General features: G+C 43.9%; 1 protein-coding gene across 1 annotated transcript in view; it reads right to left on the bottom strand.

Annotated features, from left to right (window-relative positions):
* megf6b (multiple EGF-like-domains 6b) overlaps nt 1-15,423 on the bottom strand; it is a 54,101-nt gene that overhangs the window by 1,029 nt on the left and 37,649 nt on the right. The window contains exons 7-37 of the mRNA XM_029501222.1: nt 13,980-14,105; nt 13,152-13,274; nt 12,803-12,925; nt 12,548-12,685; nt 11,355-11,477; nt 10,981-11,103; nt 10,549-10,719; nt 9,902-10,033; nt 9,678-9,806; nt 9,464-9,592; nt 8,685-8,819; nt 7,933-8,067; nt 7,722-7,847; nt 7,503-7,634; nt 6,984-7,112; nt 6,716-6,847; nt 5,951-6,079; nt 5,745-5,873; nt 5,325-5,453; nt 5,108-5,236; nt 3,456-3,584; nt 3,212-3,340; nt 2,765-2,893; nt 2,481-2,612; nt 2,259-2,387; nt 2,032-2,160; nt 1,482-1,610; nt 1,242-1,370; nt 531-659; nt 304-432; nt 11-139 (exon numbers count right to left, since the gene is read on the bottom strand). Coding sequence (XP_029357082.1) covers nt 11-139; nt 304-432; nt 531-659; nt 1,242-1,370; nt 1,482-1,610; nt 2,032-2,160; nt 2,259-2,387; nt 2,481-2,612; nt 2,765-2,893; nt 3,212-3,340; nt 3,456-3,584; nt 5,108-5,236; nt 5,325-5,453; nt 5,745-5,873; nt 5,951-6,079; nt 6,716-6,847; nt 6,984-7,112; nt 7,503-7,634; nt 7,722-7,847; nt 7,933-8,067; nt 8,685-8,819; nt 9,464-9,592; nt 9,678-9,806; nt 9,902-10,033; nt 10,549-10,719; nt 10,981-11,103; nt 11,355-11,477; nt 12,548-12,685; nt 12,803-12,925; nt 13,152-13,274; nt 13,980-14,105 — 4,044 coding nt within the window. The remainder of the gene's footprint in view (nt 1-10; nt 140-303; nt 433-530; nt 660-1,241; nt 1,371-1,481; nt 1,611-2,031; nt 2,161-2,258; nt 2,388-2,480; nt 2,613-2,764; nt 2,894-3,211; nt 3,341-3,455; nt 3,585-5,107; nt 5,237-5,324; nt 5,454-5,744; nt 5,874-5,950; nt 6,080-6,715; nt 6,848-6,983; nt 7,113-7,502; nt 7,635-7,721; nt 7,848-7,932; nt 8,068-8,684; nt 8,820-9,463; nt 9,593-9,677; nt 9,807-9,901; nt 10,034-10,548; nt 10,720-10,980; nt 11,104-11,354; nt 11,478-12,547; nt 12,686-12,802; nt 12,926-13,151; nt 13,275-13,979; nt 14,106-15,423) is intronic.

Genomic DNA, 15,423 nt, shown 5'->3' with positions numbered 1-15,423 from the left:
ATCAACGTACCTTCCTGACACGAGAGGCCGATCCAGCTGTGCAGGCAGCTGCAGCGGCCGCTGCGTCGGTCGCACTGGGCTCCGTTCTCACACTCACAGGTCTCAGTGCAGTCCGGCCCGAAGCGGTTCGCCCTGCAGACTGAACACAGCACACAGAAACTGCAGATGTCACACTATTCAAGTAGAAACGGTCCAGCAGGCGTTTCTGAGACATTCCTGGCCTCACCTCGGCTGTTTCTAACGTTTGCAGAGGTCAGTAACAGTCGAGTTTCTTCACTGAGGTATTCCTGTGAGTTTACTTACCGGCGTCACATCTGGGTCCAGTCTTCCCGGAGGAGCAGAGGCATCGTCCCGTCACAGGGTCACATGGACTGTCTTTATCACAGTCACACACTTTGGCACAGCCCAGACCGAAGGTACCCTGCTCACACACTGAGCGACATTCCAAGACATGAAACGGTTTTTTTAGGAAAAGGATGAATTAGCCCCAAACTGTCAGTGATCTGGTTATTTTACACGACTGGACCGACCTTTTTGACAGTGGACCCCGTAATATCCAGCAGGACAGATACAGAGGCCTGACATGGGATGACAGGACGCTCCGTTCTTACAGTCGCACTGCAGCTGACACAGCGGGCCGTGGAGACCAGGAGGACAGGCTGAGGATCAGAGAAAAGATGGAAAAGGTTTGAAGTCAACCCTTAGAATCTAAAATGTTCTCGCTGCAGTAATAAGTCCCACCTGCAGATCATTATGGATTTGCCATCTTGCGTTTTTGCATCACAATAATGTTAATCCACTCATTCTTTAAGAGGTGTATTGTGCATTTCTTTCCAGTTCTACAACATGTTTGGCCTTTTCATGAAAAGGCTCAGATTTCATTTGTAGGAAAATTTACAGATTTCAGGAAAAAAAAAAAAAAAGACTATCTGAAGAAAGCTCATATCAGGTCAATCGATAACTCTCATTCTTCATTAGTTCATCTTTCCTAAATCTAGTCGATGCATCTGCAGAACCATTTGAGTGCTATTAGAGTTTCAATAAAGTACTCAAGAGGATGCTGTACTGTATGTGGGATCAGCTCAAAATAAACTCCAGCTCCTGTTCAGCATAACGAAGGAACATATTGTTCAGAACACGTGCAGCAGTGGAGATGTTTGGCTGCACTGAGATGTGCCAGGAGGGTCAGTTTACTGTTGGTTGGTCTTTAATTGGATTTATCTTTGTGTTTCAGTCCTCACCGTGTTCACACAGATGTCCATAGTAGCCTGCACCACAATGACATGTCCCCATCACTCTGTCACAAGTGCCGTTATTTTGACAGTTACATTTCAGCTGGCAGTCGGCACCAAATCTTCCCGTGGGGCATTCTGGGAGACAGATGAATAAACAGGAGTCAAGCTCGTGGCCTAAGACCCGTCTTGATGTTTAGGTTCAGCATGCACCAGTAGGTCGTATATGCAAAGTGTGAGTGTTGTCACCTCTGTCACAGTGAGCTCCAGTCCAGCCCAGACTACAGCTACACTTCCCACTAACAGAATCGCACACTCCTCCATTACTGCAGTTACAACGTTGAACACAGTCTGCCCCGAACCAGCCTGGAGCGCAGCCTGAGGCCAAACACACACACCAAATCAAACTATCGAAAACATCTGCCAAATAAATATAGAAGGATCATTAGCAAAAGAAACAAATGACAAAAACAAGACAACTAAACTAAAAAGAAAACTAAAAATTATTATTTTGGTCTCAGCAATTCCTGCTGTTGTCTCTATAAAGCTCTTTTGTTTTCCTTCTTTGGAAGAAGCCATTTTCTCCACCTCAGCATGAAAAACAATTTAGACTGGTATGAAAATTGCCCGACTGAATTCATTACAGTAACCACAGTCTGGGTGATGCCAGAGGAGTCTGGACTGAAATGATCAGAGGGCCCATCTCAGACATCCGAGCCTCCTCACATGTTCACAGAGAAGACCCACAGATGAGACTTCAAGGCAAAAGGGAAATGATATGAACAGTCGTGACACTCACCATGTCCACAGTCCTCTCCTCTTCTTCCAGGGCTGCACACACACCGGCCTGTAACCGGGTCATTCTGGGCTCCCTCTCCGCACATCGCCACCTGAGCACAGTCGACTCCGTAACGCCCAGCTGGACATGCTGTCAACAGCAAAACACACACAGGACAATTGTCTCCCTGTTGCCGTGATACTCATCTCCATATTCACTGCCACTACGGCAGCTTCTGCTGGACTTACTGATGTTGCAGCGGGCTCCTATAAATCCTGCTGGACATTTACAGGCTCCAGTGGAAGGAACACATGTGCCTCCATTTTCACACTTGCACTCCCTTTCACAGTTAGGGCCATAACGCTGCTCTCCACAGACTGAACATGAGGAACAAACAAGGGTCACATCACCTGAAAGCTTTGCATTCCTTTTAAAGTAAAGTTTGGGTAGGAATGTGTTTCTCAACCCACTTTGGTCACACTTGGGACCGTGGAAACCTGGAGCACAGTAACACGATCCGGACACTGGGTGGCAGAGCTGGTTTGTCTCTGAGCACTGACAGAGTCGGTTACAATTCTGCCCATATGTTCCTGGGAGACAAGCTGACGGAGAAATGCTGTCGTTCAGTGCTTTTTATCATAAATGTTACACAATCAGTAATTTGCTGACATTAATGACTGTAATGTCACTGAAGCGCTCAGCGTGGATGGCAGCTGTGGATTTAGCAGCCAAATTTCAGTCCTGCAGGACTCACTCTGTTCACAGCCGTTTCCAGTGAATCCAGGAGGACAGCCACACTCTCCAGAGACGTGGTGGCAGGACGTGCCTGGAGCACAGCTGCAGCGCTGCGTACAGGCCTTCCCGTACATACCCGGCAAACATGCTAAAAGAAAACAACAACAATGCATCATCATTTGTCCAGTTCACTGACCAGAGACACAAACAATCAATAAACAGCCATTTTTTAAGGAATTCAAAGAGGATAAACACATTGAGAAGTGTGAGAGAGAATTTTCGTCCAGGAAATAAACAGAAATAGCTCTAAAATTACAAAGTGGAGCAGCTGAATGACAATATCAAGTAAATGGGTGAATAGCAGATCAGATTTAGCAAATACTCAATTCTGGTTAATAATTTAGTTTTTTTCGTTTAATAGTTGTAGTGAATGTAAAAGTTATTGTCTTAAACTGCAAGTTTGTACCTTTGTCACAGAGTTTTCCTCTCCAGCCTGGAGGACACCAACACTCTCCAGTGACGTGATGGCATGAAACCCCGTGTGCACACTGACAACTCTCCTGACAGCCAACACCAAACAGGCCTGTGCCACACGCTGAGCACAGGAATGTACCAATCAGAGGTTATAATGAACAAAAATACACAGTATGGCCAGACCCACGATGCAGCGGGTTCATTAATTCTGTTTGATTTACACAGCAGAAGCTCACCTTTCTCACAGCGCTCTCCAATCCAGCCGGCACCGCAGCTGCACCGCCCGGTCTGTCTGTCACAATGACCATCATTCTCACATTCACACTGCTGCTGGCAGTCCGCTCCAAACCAACCCGCCGTACACTCTGCAAGCACACGTGTGTGACACAAAACACGAGAAAGAAAACAGACAGCATTATGTGACAAAACGCATGTGACAGGGAAACCTGCCCTGTCACTTCTACTCAAGACGGCAACATGTGTTTTTTCTCCCCTACAATAGGTTGTAGTCTTCACTCGCAGTCCGACTACAAATACAGATTTGGCAGTCTAAGCTACTAGAAAGGGTAAAGACATTCCAGGAACAGGATTAGAGGTTTCCTGAGCAGGCGGGGGGGGGGGGAGCTGGGCCTGGCAGGGATGGACAGGGAAAGGTTGTAAGAGCCTCAGAGGGAGGATAGTGTGTGATGGGGAGCTGGAATGTCATTGCTGGGTCCAGGGAGACTTTTACAGACTTGTGGTGCAAAAATGAAATTCTGTCAGCAAATAACCAGACTTCAGGCAAAAACAAATGAGCTAAGGCAGCAGATTAAAGTCAGACTGATGCATATCCTGAGCACAGTAAAAACAACCCCAGGCCACTGTTTTAAATGTTTACTTCGGGGTTCAGGTGATGTTATTCCTTTGCATCCTGTCCAGACCAACCAACATTATGATGGCTTTGCAATATCGAACCAGATGGATATGCTTATAACATATTATTTCTTTCTCCTGTTTACGGTATTTTCCAGGTTGGCTGTTTTTAGTTTGTAGACTTTTACTGAAAATTGTGATATGAGTCAACTTAGGTCAGTGAGAACTTTGCATCAGTAATTCAATATGAGCTCTGAGTTTGACATTGAGAAATTTTACATAGGAACATTGCGCAAAGGCAGAGACACTGACTTGTTCCGTGTTTTTCATGAAAGCTTTGAGCGAGCTTTTCAGTCCATGCAAAGTATGACAACCTCCTTGATTTGGATGAGGAGAAAAAAATAACCTTTTCAGGACTAATCTGGGCAAAATAATAGAAAGAGCCACATAGCGAATAGACTGAAGCAGGGGTTCATGGGAAATACGGATTTTGTACCAGCTGGATCTTATTTTTGTACTTTCAGCCTTTTTTCACTTTGACTTTCAACTACTGAATTCTGGGAAAAGACTGTGATTTAAGTTTTAAACAAACACATTAGCCAGACTTAGTTTCAGTAAAAGTGGAAGAGAGGAATGACGGGAATCAATATCATTAAAAGCCCCTGGCTGTTTGATGTAAGGTTAGCAGATAAAAGGGTACTGTCTCACAGCATATTCATCAATTCAGTTGCACACAGCAGAAGAAAAAAAAATATATATAACCGATAACATCTGGTGAAAAGGTGCAGATGTAACCGTTGGCCTGCTTATGACCCGTTTGATTATCTTGTGGTTCTTGCCCTGTCGGCCTTTAGCACAGCACTGTTAGTGTTCCCAGGTTGGAGTGCAACAGTGTTACAGATGGCAGTCAAAAGTATTAAAAAATACAACCCAAGTTGTAACAAATGAGATTTTTCCTTGAGATGATCCATCTGAAGGGGGGTTTGTGGGAACACATACTGCCCAGAGACTCTCACACACCATCTCTGGGTCTTACCCAGTTCACAGGCCGTTCCCATCCAGCCACTGGCACATGAACATTTTCCACTGGTCTTGTCACAGGTGGCTCCGTTCTGACACAAGCAGCGCTGCCGACAGTCTGCTCCAAAAAAACCTGCTGGGCATTCTGGGGAGAAAAAACACAGGTAAAGCCATCCTGTGATCTCTTATTTAACTGTTGAATAGATGATCACTGTACTCGGTGGTACATTCACCTTCTGCGCATTTAGGTCCAGTCCAGCCTGGTGTACACACACACTGCCCGGTGGCCGGGTGGCAGATGCCGTCATTAAGACAGCTACAGGTTTGGTTACAGCCCTCACCAAAGGAACCAGTGGGGCACGCTGCCAGTAGAGAGACAAACAATATCACTACCTCTCCGTGAACTCTGCTGATCAAAAGTGGAAATTCCAGGCACTGGTAAGTGATACAGGCCACAGCAGAGGGACCATCAAGATGGTACTTTCTCATGTGCAGCTGGGCTGGGCTTTCCCAAATAACTCTGAAACGCATCATTCCTCTTCCAGTTTGATTCAGTGTTAAAAACGTGCTTCCAGAAATGTCCTCAACAGAATAATCACCGTGTTTCACAAAACTAGAGATATATCAGGACTTTCTGAGGACTTGACACCCACTAAGGTTGCAGAATGGACCGATCCAGCCAGACGAACAGGAGCAAACTCCACTGACGTGGTCACAGCTCCCGCCATTCAGACACAAACACTTCTCCTGGCAGTCCAGCCCATAGAAACCCTGAGGACACGCTGGGACACAAATGTTAACGTCATATAGAAGCACTCAGTAGCTGAATCTGTCTTTGTGATTCGGGAATTTCTCTTACGCTTTTCACAGAAGGTTCCTGTCCATCCGACTTGGCAGGTACAAGCTCCGCTCACATGGTCGCACAATGCCTTGTTGTCACACTGACATCGATGACGACAACCAAGACCAAACATTCCTGCTGGACACTCTGAGAAAATACCACACAAATGTTTTGTATCTTAAAAACAGAAAGATCATGTCAGGTCATGTTTGATACAAGGGCAGCGCGGCAGAATCTTGCCCCACAACAAAAAGTTCACGGGTTCGGTTCTTGCATGTTCTCCCCGTGCCTGCATGGTCTTCCTCCAGGCACTCCGGTTTCCTCTGACTGCCTAATAACATGCATGTTTGGGTTAATTGGTGACTCTAAATCGTCTGTAGGTCTGAGTGTGTGTTTGTTTGTTTCTGGGTGTGGCCCTGCGATGAACTGGCGACCTTTGCGGGGTGACCCCACCCTCACCCACAGTGAGCTGGGATTGGCTCCAGCAACCCCCTGACCCGAAAACAGATAGAGCAGATGAAGAGGAATGATGAATGAATGTTTGGATGAATCATATGCAAATCAAAGGCAAAAATATTACAGCCACTATATGCAGCATTTGAAATCTTTACTTTGGTGCGACCTGATAGCAGAACGACAGGAAGACAAAGTCTTTACATATGTACTGCATCTACGTTCAACAGCATTTCTCATCTATCCACATTTCAGATATCATGACTACATACAGATTCCTCAGCCATAAAAAATGAACTTCTCAAGTCTGTAACATAAACACCAACTTACTCTGATCACAGTGTGTCCCTGTGTAACCAGCCTCACAGTTGCATTGGCCTGTCAAAGCATCACAGCTGCCGTCTCCATTTCTACAGTCACAGGTTTCAGCACAGTCAGCTCCCCAGTGTCCTGCATCACATGCTGCAACACGAGCTTCACAATCAGGTCAAATATTTCTAGTCACAAATACAGATATTTCAGTGCCATTTAAGATGCTGATGATGCTTATCGTAGGTTAGGTTTGGTCTGCAGCAGTAAGAGATGTTTTTACTGTTACCTTTCCTGCAGTTGTGTCCGGTCCAGCCTGGAGCGCAGGTGCACCGCCCGTTCACTGGGTCGCAGTGAGCATTGTTCTCACACAGACACTTCCTTTGGCATCCTTGACCAAAATGTCCACTTGGGCACACTGCACAGGGAAAGAAATATTTAGAGTCAAGACTAATCTACCGTAAGAAACTCGACCGGATCGATTGAGAAGCACAGCAAGTTACTGTGACAGTTTCTGTTCTGTGATTGAGCTGTCAAGTGAAGCTTTAAGAGCCAGCAGTTGGCTTAAATGGAATTATAATGACATATGTATCTCTTGTCCAAGTGTATGTCCAAGGAATTTTAGGTGACAACTACTGAGAAAAACTGCTCCTCTGTTCTTTAGCATGTTTTTCTGAAACTGCACGGCTGCAAGAGTTCGATATTCCACAGAGCCGTCATCTGTCTCAGCTGGATGACTCTTTGATGCTTGTTGCTATGGAAACTTAACCCCCCCCCCCAAAATAAAATGCACACAGCTGATACTCACAGTTTTGGCAGAGTGTGCCCATGAATCCTGGTGGACAGACACACGATCCATTGTGTTTATCACAGGAGCCACCATTTTCACAAGCAGGGCAGGTTTCTGTGCAGCCTGGACCCCAGAATTCCTCCTGACACACTGCCAAACATTCATTTCACATGTTTTATTGATTCATGAACTGGGTGGATATTTTTCCTGTGCAGCTAAAGATGTGCCGGCACTCACAGTTCTCACAGTGCTTTCCTGACGTTCCAGCTGGACACTTGCATTGTCCTGTCACTTTGTCACACGGAGCACTGGTGCAGTTGCAGGGATGAACACAGCCTGTCCCAAACCTTCCCTCTGGACAGTCTGATGCCAGACACACAGAAAGAGCTCATCTTAAAATGAGGAGACAAAAACAAAAGTAGAGCAAGTCCTCTGTAGGACCGCCTACCTTGATCACAGTTCTCCCCATGAAGACCAGGAGGACACTTTCTTTGGCATTTTCCAGTCACATGATCGCAGGACACTCCAGGTGGACAGGAGCACTGCTGCTTACAGCCGGCTCCATACGTACCTGAGATACATTCTGGAGACAGAGGAGGACAAAGCGAGTCTGTCAATTTGAAGTACACAACCGGCAGTAGACAACCAGCAGTACACAACCGGCAGTACACAACCGGCAGTACACAACGATCAACCAATCAGCGTGTTTCACCTCAAGCATGAACACCTGAACAAAAATAAACCTCACATATATTAGGACTCCCACAGAAAACTGCTGTAATGCAGGTTTCAGATGCAAATGAGAATTTAATATTAACTAACAATTCTTTGAATAATACATTTAGTGGGAAGCCATGAGAATATATATATAATAAAAGCAGCTAATTTAGACTGTTAATGAGGCGTGACCTGGATTAAGAAGTGTTCTTTCAGTTTCTCTCATTCTGCCAACGTAAACCTTTGAAACTTTTCAATGAAGGGGGAAGCAAAGATTGGATTTTATATTCAGGTAATTGGACTTTTTTAATAAACAATTCTTACCTGACACACATAATAAATTAAAAAGAAAGTTGTGTTTATTTTATATGCCACAACATTCCTGCTCTTTTGATCCAAGTTAATATTTGAACCTATTTCCATCATTATCACCACCACTTCAGTGAGTGTGTGTATTTTGATAATAGCAGATGGTGCGCTCACCTTCCTTGCAGGTGTTACCATGGTAACCAGCTTTGCAGACACAGGTGCCATGGCGACGGTGACACTGCAGAGTGTTGTGCTGGACACAATGACACTCCTCAGAGCAGCCTGGACCGAACGTCCATTTGGGACACGCTGGAGGAGAAGAGGGAAAAGACAAAGCAAGGACAATTTCACAACAAGAGTTATATTCACTAGTTATATCCACAATCAAGTTCTGACCAAGTTCAGCAGCTTTTTCAACCATCTAGTAACCACAGATGATAACATATCTGGACTGGGATTAAACTGTGAGCAGCGATGGCGATGCCAGATGACATTTCTTATGTTTTTGTGGGTATAAGCCAATAAGGTCGCACTTAAGTTGGTGATGGCCCACAAGTCATTGATTTGGGCCTCCGTGTTTAACCAAAGTAAGTCAGTGAGTAGCAGAGTGATGCAGGACCAGACAGGCTGCCATACATTGAACCATCTGTACATGATTTCACTGCACATGAAGGGAGGAAGGGCACTGCAGGAGTTCAGGTGTGAGATAAAGGCCTCTTGAGGTTAATGAACTGGGGGTCAGCTGAAGAAGTCACTTTAGAATCTAATAATCCAAAAAATAATCAAGAAAATAATCAGAGGGAGATAAATCCTTGATGAGAATCATCATTAATTATAATTGATGACATGAAACTGTAAAATGCTGATTTTACATGAATGCATCACTATTTATATTCTTATAACTGATCCTAGTAAATATGTGAGAGTGGTGATGTTAAAAGAATGGGACTTACGGAGGTGACAGAAGCGTCCATACAGTCCAGGATCACACAGACAGGCTCCATAGGTTCGGTGGCAGCGTCCATTATTTGCACAATTACACTTCTTGTTGCACAGTTTTCCATAGAAACCCTTTGGACATCCTGCACGGGTATTGAAAAACATTTAAGTTTGAAAAGGAAGGAAAAAGGAAAAAAGAAAACAGGAAACATGTTTTGTCTTACTCACCGTCCTGACACAAGTCTCCACTGACTCCCGGAGGACAGCGGCAGCTCCCAGTGACCGGATCACAGCTGGCCCCATTTTTACACTTACAGTGAAAGGAGCAGTTTTTACCAAAATAGCCTTCAGGGCATGCTGCGAGATTAGAAGGTAAAAGAGTTCATCACTGTAAAAATGAACCAGCAGTGACATGATACACAAGTGACAGCAGGCGGTGAGCCACTCCTCACTCTGGTTGCAGAGGATGCCTGTCCATCCGTTGGGGCAGTCGCAGCCGTTCTTCCATACATTACATTTTCCTCCATTAGAGCAGTCATCACAAGTCAAGCTGCAGTCGCTCCCAAAAGTGTCATCCAAGCACACTGCACACAACAGATTTCAACACCAGCAAGTTTATGTTTCACTTTTATCACATTGCAATTCTAAACATGATCACAAACACAGTGTTAACCATCACCAGTGTTTTATTCAGCTAGACACCGTATTCTCACCGTTTTATTTTTTAAGTACACTGGAGGCAGCACTGCAAAACACAAATGTCCTTTCAGATACAAATTTAGAATCAATGTCGAGTTGACGCTGCCATGTTAAGGGAAGTAACTTCAAGTGCTCAATCCATTATGTTTAGACTCAAAACAGAGTGAATAACGTCCTGATTCAAACCTCAGCTATCTGCCTACATGGAAGCCTCACTGATTCTGCCAGAGATGCTGTGGTGTTAGCAGCATGTAGCCGCAGAACCGTGTGCGCTGTTCCTGCCTGCAGTAAATAATTCTGCCAGACAGCTTCACCTCCTGGAGTCACACTCTGGTAATCAGATACAGGTTGTGGTTCCTGTTAATGATAATGACTAGTTCGTGGTGTACAAGAAACCCACCAAACTTCTCTGCCAGGTTGCTCTCAGCCCTCAGTTCCCCCTCGTCATCCTCATAGTCGTCGTAACGCTCCAGAGGTTGGCTGTAGTCCTGCAGCAAGGTGAGCTGGGGACGAACGAGAGGCAGCTCCATGGGGCCTCCGCTGGAGAGGGCCTCGATTGCATCTTCTAGTGCTGTGGAGCAGTGGAAAGGAGAAAACAGAGCAAGGAAGGACATTACCTACGATCAAATGTTGAGTAATCTCAGAGTGACTTTTTCAAATGATACAATTCCTGTTAACGACTGCAATCTGAGCTTTAACACAATATCAACCACAAGTCTCAACAATTCACTTCATTCACAATTTAGACCAAATGGTTCAGTACGTAGGATGCATTAGCAGTTGGACAGGAACATGGCGTGGCATGTGTCTGGTACATTTCCCAAATACTTACGGATACAGGACTGCCGGTCCTCGTCCAGACGGAAACCCCGCCGGCAGAAACACTGGAAGGAACCAGCACTGTTTTGGCAAGTGTGATCACAACCGTTGTCCGCAGCCAGACACTCATCTACATCTAAACAACACAGACACAGCACAGACTCACATGCTTTTCATTCATTAAGAGGCAACACTGAGAAAAGCCAAAACTGTTTAGCTGAACTGTGCTCATTTTACGTATTAAAGCAAAAAGAAAACATTATGCATATTTGTGTTGACGTCATATGAATACATGGAACTTCAACTGGTCCCACTTCAACTGGAATAAAAATTCTCTCTCAGAGAAGCAGGACTGCCATCCACTGTTGGACTGGGAGCTTAGCATACCATCACAGCTGCAGCCATCTGAGTTCAGCCTGTAGCCTGCAGAGCAGTAGCATTCATAACCTCCAGGGTAGTTGGTGCAGTCCTGCTCACAGCAGGAGCTCCGTTCTCCACACTCATCCACGTCTGCCAAACACAACAAGCAAGAAGGCAAAAATGATGATGTGTTCTCCTGTTCACTGAGAGAAACCTTTTTTTGAGTTAATGTAAATTGTACCAACAAAAAGTCAGAGTTACGTCCTTTTTCCTTTCCATAAACTGTGATTCAACTCAGTGTTAACTAGAATTTACTGTCCTCCATCTCCTGACCAAAATTAACATTTCTGATTTCTGACAAATTCACAAAAGTTTACTTCACTTTAAAAAATGTCATTTAAAAAGCGTTTGTGTTTTAGGCTCAATAGGCTCAATAGGGTTGATCAGAGGATCAATAGGGTTTTTAGCTTGGGTAAAAGTAATTCTGTGCCTGATCTGTCCTGGGCAGGGATGGCAGCATCAGTGTGAGGACTTTTTAAAATAATTTATTTTAGACACTTATCTGCAGTTATAGTGATTGTAAGTTGAGGGACATGGAATTACAACTTGCAAATTTAGTCTGCAGCATCTTCTCATAGGTAGAATGGGATTCATAAAAATAATTTTAATTAAATATTATTCCTGAATTACATTTTCTAATTGGTGGACGGCCCAATAAACAAATGGTCCTGATGCATTTCATGTAGATGCAGATAAGCACCTGGTTCAGTCCCTGGCCAGGCTGGACATTTACTTTCATTCCATGACTCTCCGTCCCCTCCGTCCCCTCCGTCTTTCTGTGCTCTCCTATCTGATCATATAAACCAATGATGTGCCCCAAAAATGTTTATTTAATCCAAATCCATTTGAATTGTTCCTGAATGTGTTTTAAGTGTCAATAGTTTCAATAAAAACACAGAGGTTGTGAATGACATATTTTCAGCTATATTTAGATACAGATAAATATCGTAGGTGAGGACTGATACCCTGTTCAAAGTCTAAGTTCAAAGTGCTAAGAACATCACCTACTGCACGATCGTGGCTGGACATTGTTCAAAGGCATAAAGGCAGACCTTTGCTCTGAGAAAACAAAAAGCTGAGTTTGACGAAAATTGGACAGTTTAAAACTCGTGGTTTCATAAGCCAAGACTAGCTCTCATAACTGCATTGTGACTTCTTACCAACACAGGTTTTAAGGTCATCATCTAGTCTGTAACCATGGTTACAGGAGCAGATTGGCCCATTTGTTGAATGCTGGCAGTGATGCGAACAGCCGCCATTGTTGTTTTCACAGCTGTTCACAATCTCCATCTCGATTCCTGTCATAAGTTGACGGTGAGAAAAGCCCACATGTTGATGAAAGGATCAACCTATCAAGTACTAACTTAATATATGTAGAAACAGAAACTGAGATAATCCTGAGGATTTAAACTGACTGTAACATTGTCTTCCATCAGATCCCAGCTCATACGCCGTGTTACAGACACAGGCATAAGAGCCCAGAGTGTTGTGGCAGCCATGAGCACAGTTGGCTTCTTCTGTCTCACACTCATCAATATCTGTGACAAAAGTGTTTAGAAAAAAAAGAGAATTACGAGGAGAAATACATCTGGTGAGCACAATTCCATTCGCATTTTCCAGCATTCCATCTTCTCACAAATGAAAACCATCTTTCAGCACACTTCTCAGTCAGTATTAGACATTGACAGTGGAAACGGCTTACAAATGCTGTGCCTCCTTTAGTAACAATTGTACAGTTAATGCTGCTGTTGCTGGTGAAATTACCTTTACAGGTTTTCCCGTCTTCAGCCAAGATGTAGCCGACTTTACAGTCGCAGTGGGCCTTGCCACCATCAACTCGACACTCGTGCATACAGCCTCCATTTTGATCTGCACAGGGGTTCTGCACTGTAATACAAAAAGCACACACTTGAACAGAAAACCCACATGGTGTCAATCTTTAGGGAATGTTTTGGCTCAGCAGTGGAGAAAATTGAAAAAGCTGATGCTATACATCGTAACGTGAAGAGCTTTAAATCCAGCGCTCTTCACCTCCACCTTGTCCCCCTATTGTTCTCTTTGCTCCCTGCGTAGTTGTGTGCTTAACTTGTGTAAGCTTGTTCAGCATCTTGGATGAGAACATTCAGCTCTGCAGAAATTAGGGGAACCTTTTCACTGCCAACATTTATAAATAAGTAAAAGAGTCAAGAAGACAGTGATTAAAAGAAAATATATGTATAATTTCCCACTCATTAGAGAAACAGTCATACATGTCCTGTGAGATTGTAGAGATTAACAAAAACTAAGACTGTCAAAATACTAATCTGGAAAAAAAACTGTGACCAAACTGTTGCAATAGTTTTAATCTAATGTTTTAACCCCGTGAGAGACAGTTAATCCTGCTGCAGTACAGACATCCTTTTAAAATAATTACATCTGGCAGCAGACACAGGCAGTATGTTTTTCCAGTGATTATCAAATCTTTGGCATCACATAATCTCTCAGTCCAGTTTATTAGTGCTCTTTCCTCAGTCACACATCCATTTTTTCGTGTCCTTTTTCTGTCTTGTGCAGGTTCGATGTGCATTCAGAGTTTGGAGACAGGGCACTCACGTTTACAATGCTTGCCGTCCTCTGCCAATTTGTAATTGGGTTTGCAGCGGCAGCGGAAATGAGCAGCAGACTGCTGGACGCAGTAATGTTCACATCCTCCATTGCTGAGGGCACATGACAGGACAGCTAAAAGGGCAACAAGAAAAAATAAAAGTGAGAAACAAAGTGAAATTCCAGAAAGACAGAAGCATTGAGATGTAGCAATATAAATAGAGAAAGTCACAAAGAGTTTAAAAAAAAAAGTGTGTTGAAGGAAAAACACAATTTTCATGTCCAAACTGAAGCTACACATAAGACTTTCTGAATTTTGAATTGACTGCACTGTCACATTTCCAGGAGACAGACTGGCAGATGCTGTCTACAGAGAACCTCTGAGACATCCACCACCACGTGAGGGCCAACAATCAGACAGATTTGAATGGCAGGGCCTCTGTGGTGGACCACACTCATCTACTGACAAGGTCGAGGGCAGAGTCAGCCCAATCATCTGTGTTTCCCTCAAAACCCTGGTAGACGGGCTAGAGCACATCTGGTCAGAGAAAACAACAGGTAGAGCCCGTCATTCTCAAAGATGGTGATTTTCTTACTTGAAAGTTGGAGTCAAGATCCATCATCACAAGATCATGTCAAACCACAGAGTGGTTTCCAGCTCAAATATTACGCAGCCACATGCTAAGTGTGTGGGATAGATCTGACCTCTGTTGGCAGATCAAGCGCAGGATAGGAGGAGCAGAGATGCAATTGAATTGATTTGAGAACATCTGGATATCTTCTTTATCTTGTGAAGACTGTGCGACGGTTGGTATGCGCTTTACCTTATACAATATAAATGGTGTGAAAATGTGCAAAATCGGTTCAGTGCTGATGCAATTGTGACCATGGACAAATTTGCATGCAGCTCACGTGTGTACAGTTTGATGTGAGTCTGAAAGAGTCCACAAATTAATTAGTCCATGAATGATGAAGTGAATTGAGATTTTAATGAAATCAGTCACTTCTTCATGAACTGGCTGTCATATAAGGGGGCGGTTGAGTACCAGTTAATCTACTTCATCACATGCAGCCAAGAAATACACATTGATTTCTTCCCTAAATGTCAGACAGGACACTTTGTATACATTCCTGGCGGCAGAAAACATTGCCAGTCTCATGGTTTTTCCTCTATGAGCTTTTCCTGAAGACTTGTTGATCTAATAGTAACAAAAACATGGTGAATTTCAAAAGACTTTTTCTCGCTTTTGATTTTATCTTTGTTGCAATTAAAACTGTCTAATGTTGAAACCTGGCACCTTTCACTGGGACATTTAACTCAGTCAAAAATATCTTTGTTAGATTGAGATTGAAGGTGAATTTATCTAGGAAACCAGTCTCACCATTTGGTCCAAATCTGCAATCCTCTGCACAGAGGGCTGTGAGGTGAAACTGATATGTACCAGCACAACAG

The sequence above is a fragment of the Echeneis naucrates genome, chromosome 5, assembly GCF_900963305.1.
Source record: "Echeneis naucrates chromosome 5, fEcheNa1.1, whole genome shotgun sequence".
In the NCBI taxonomy this organism is placed as follows: domain Eukaryota; kingdom Metazoa; phylum Chordata; class Actinopteri; order Carangiformes; family Echeneidae; genus Echeneis; species Echeneis naucrates.
This window is presented reverse-complemented; position numbering and strand designations above follow the sequence as displayed.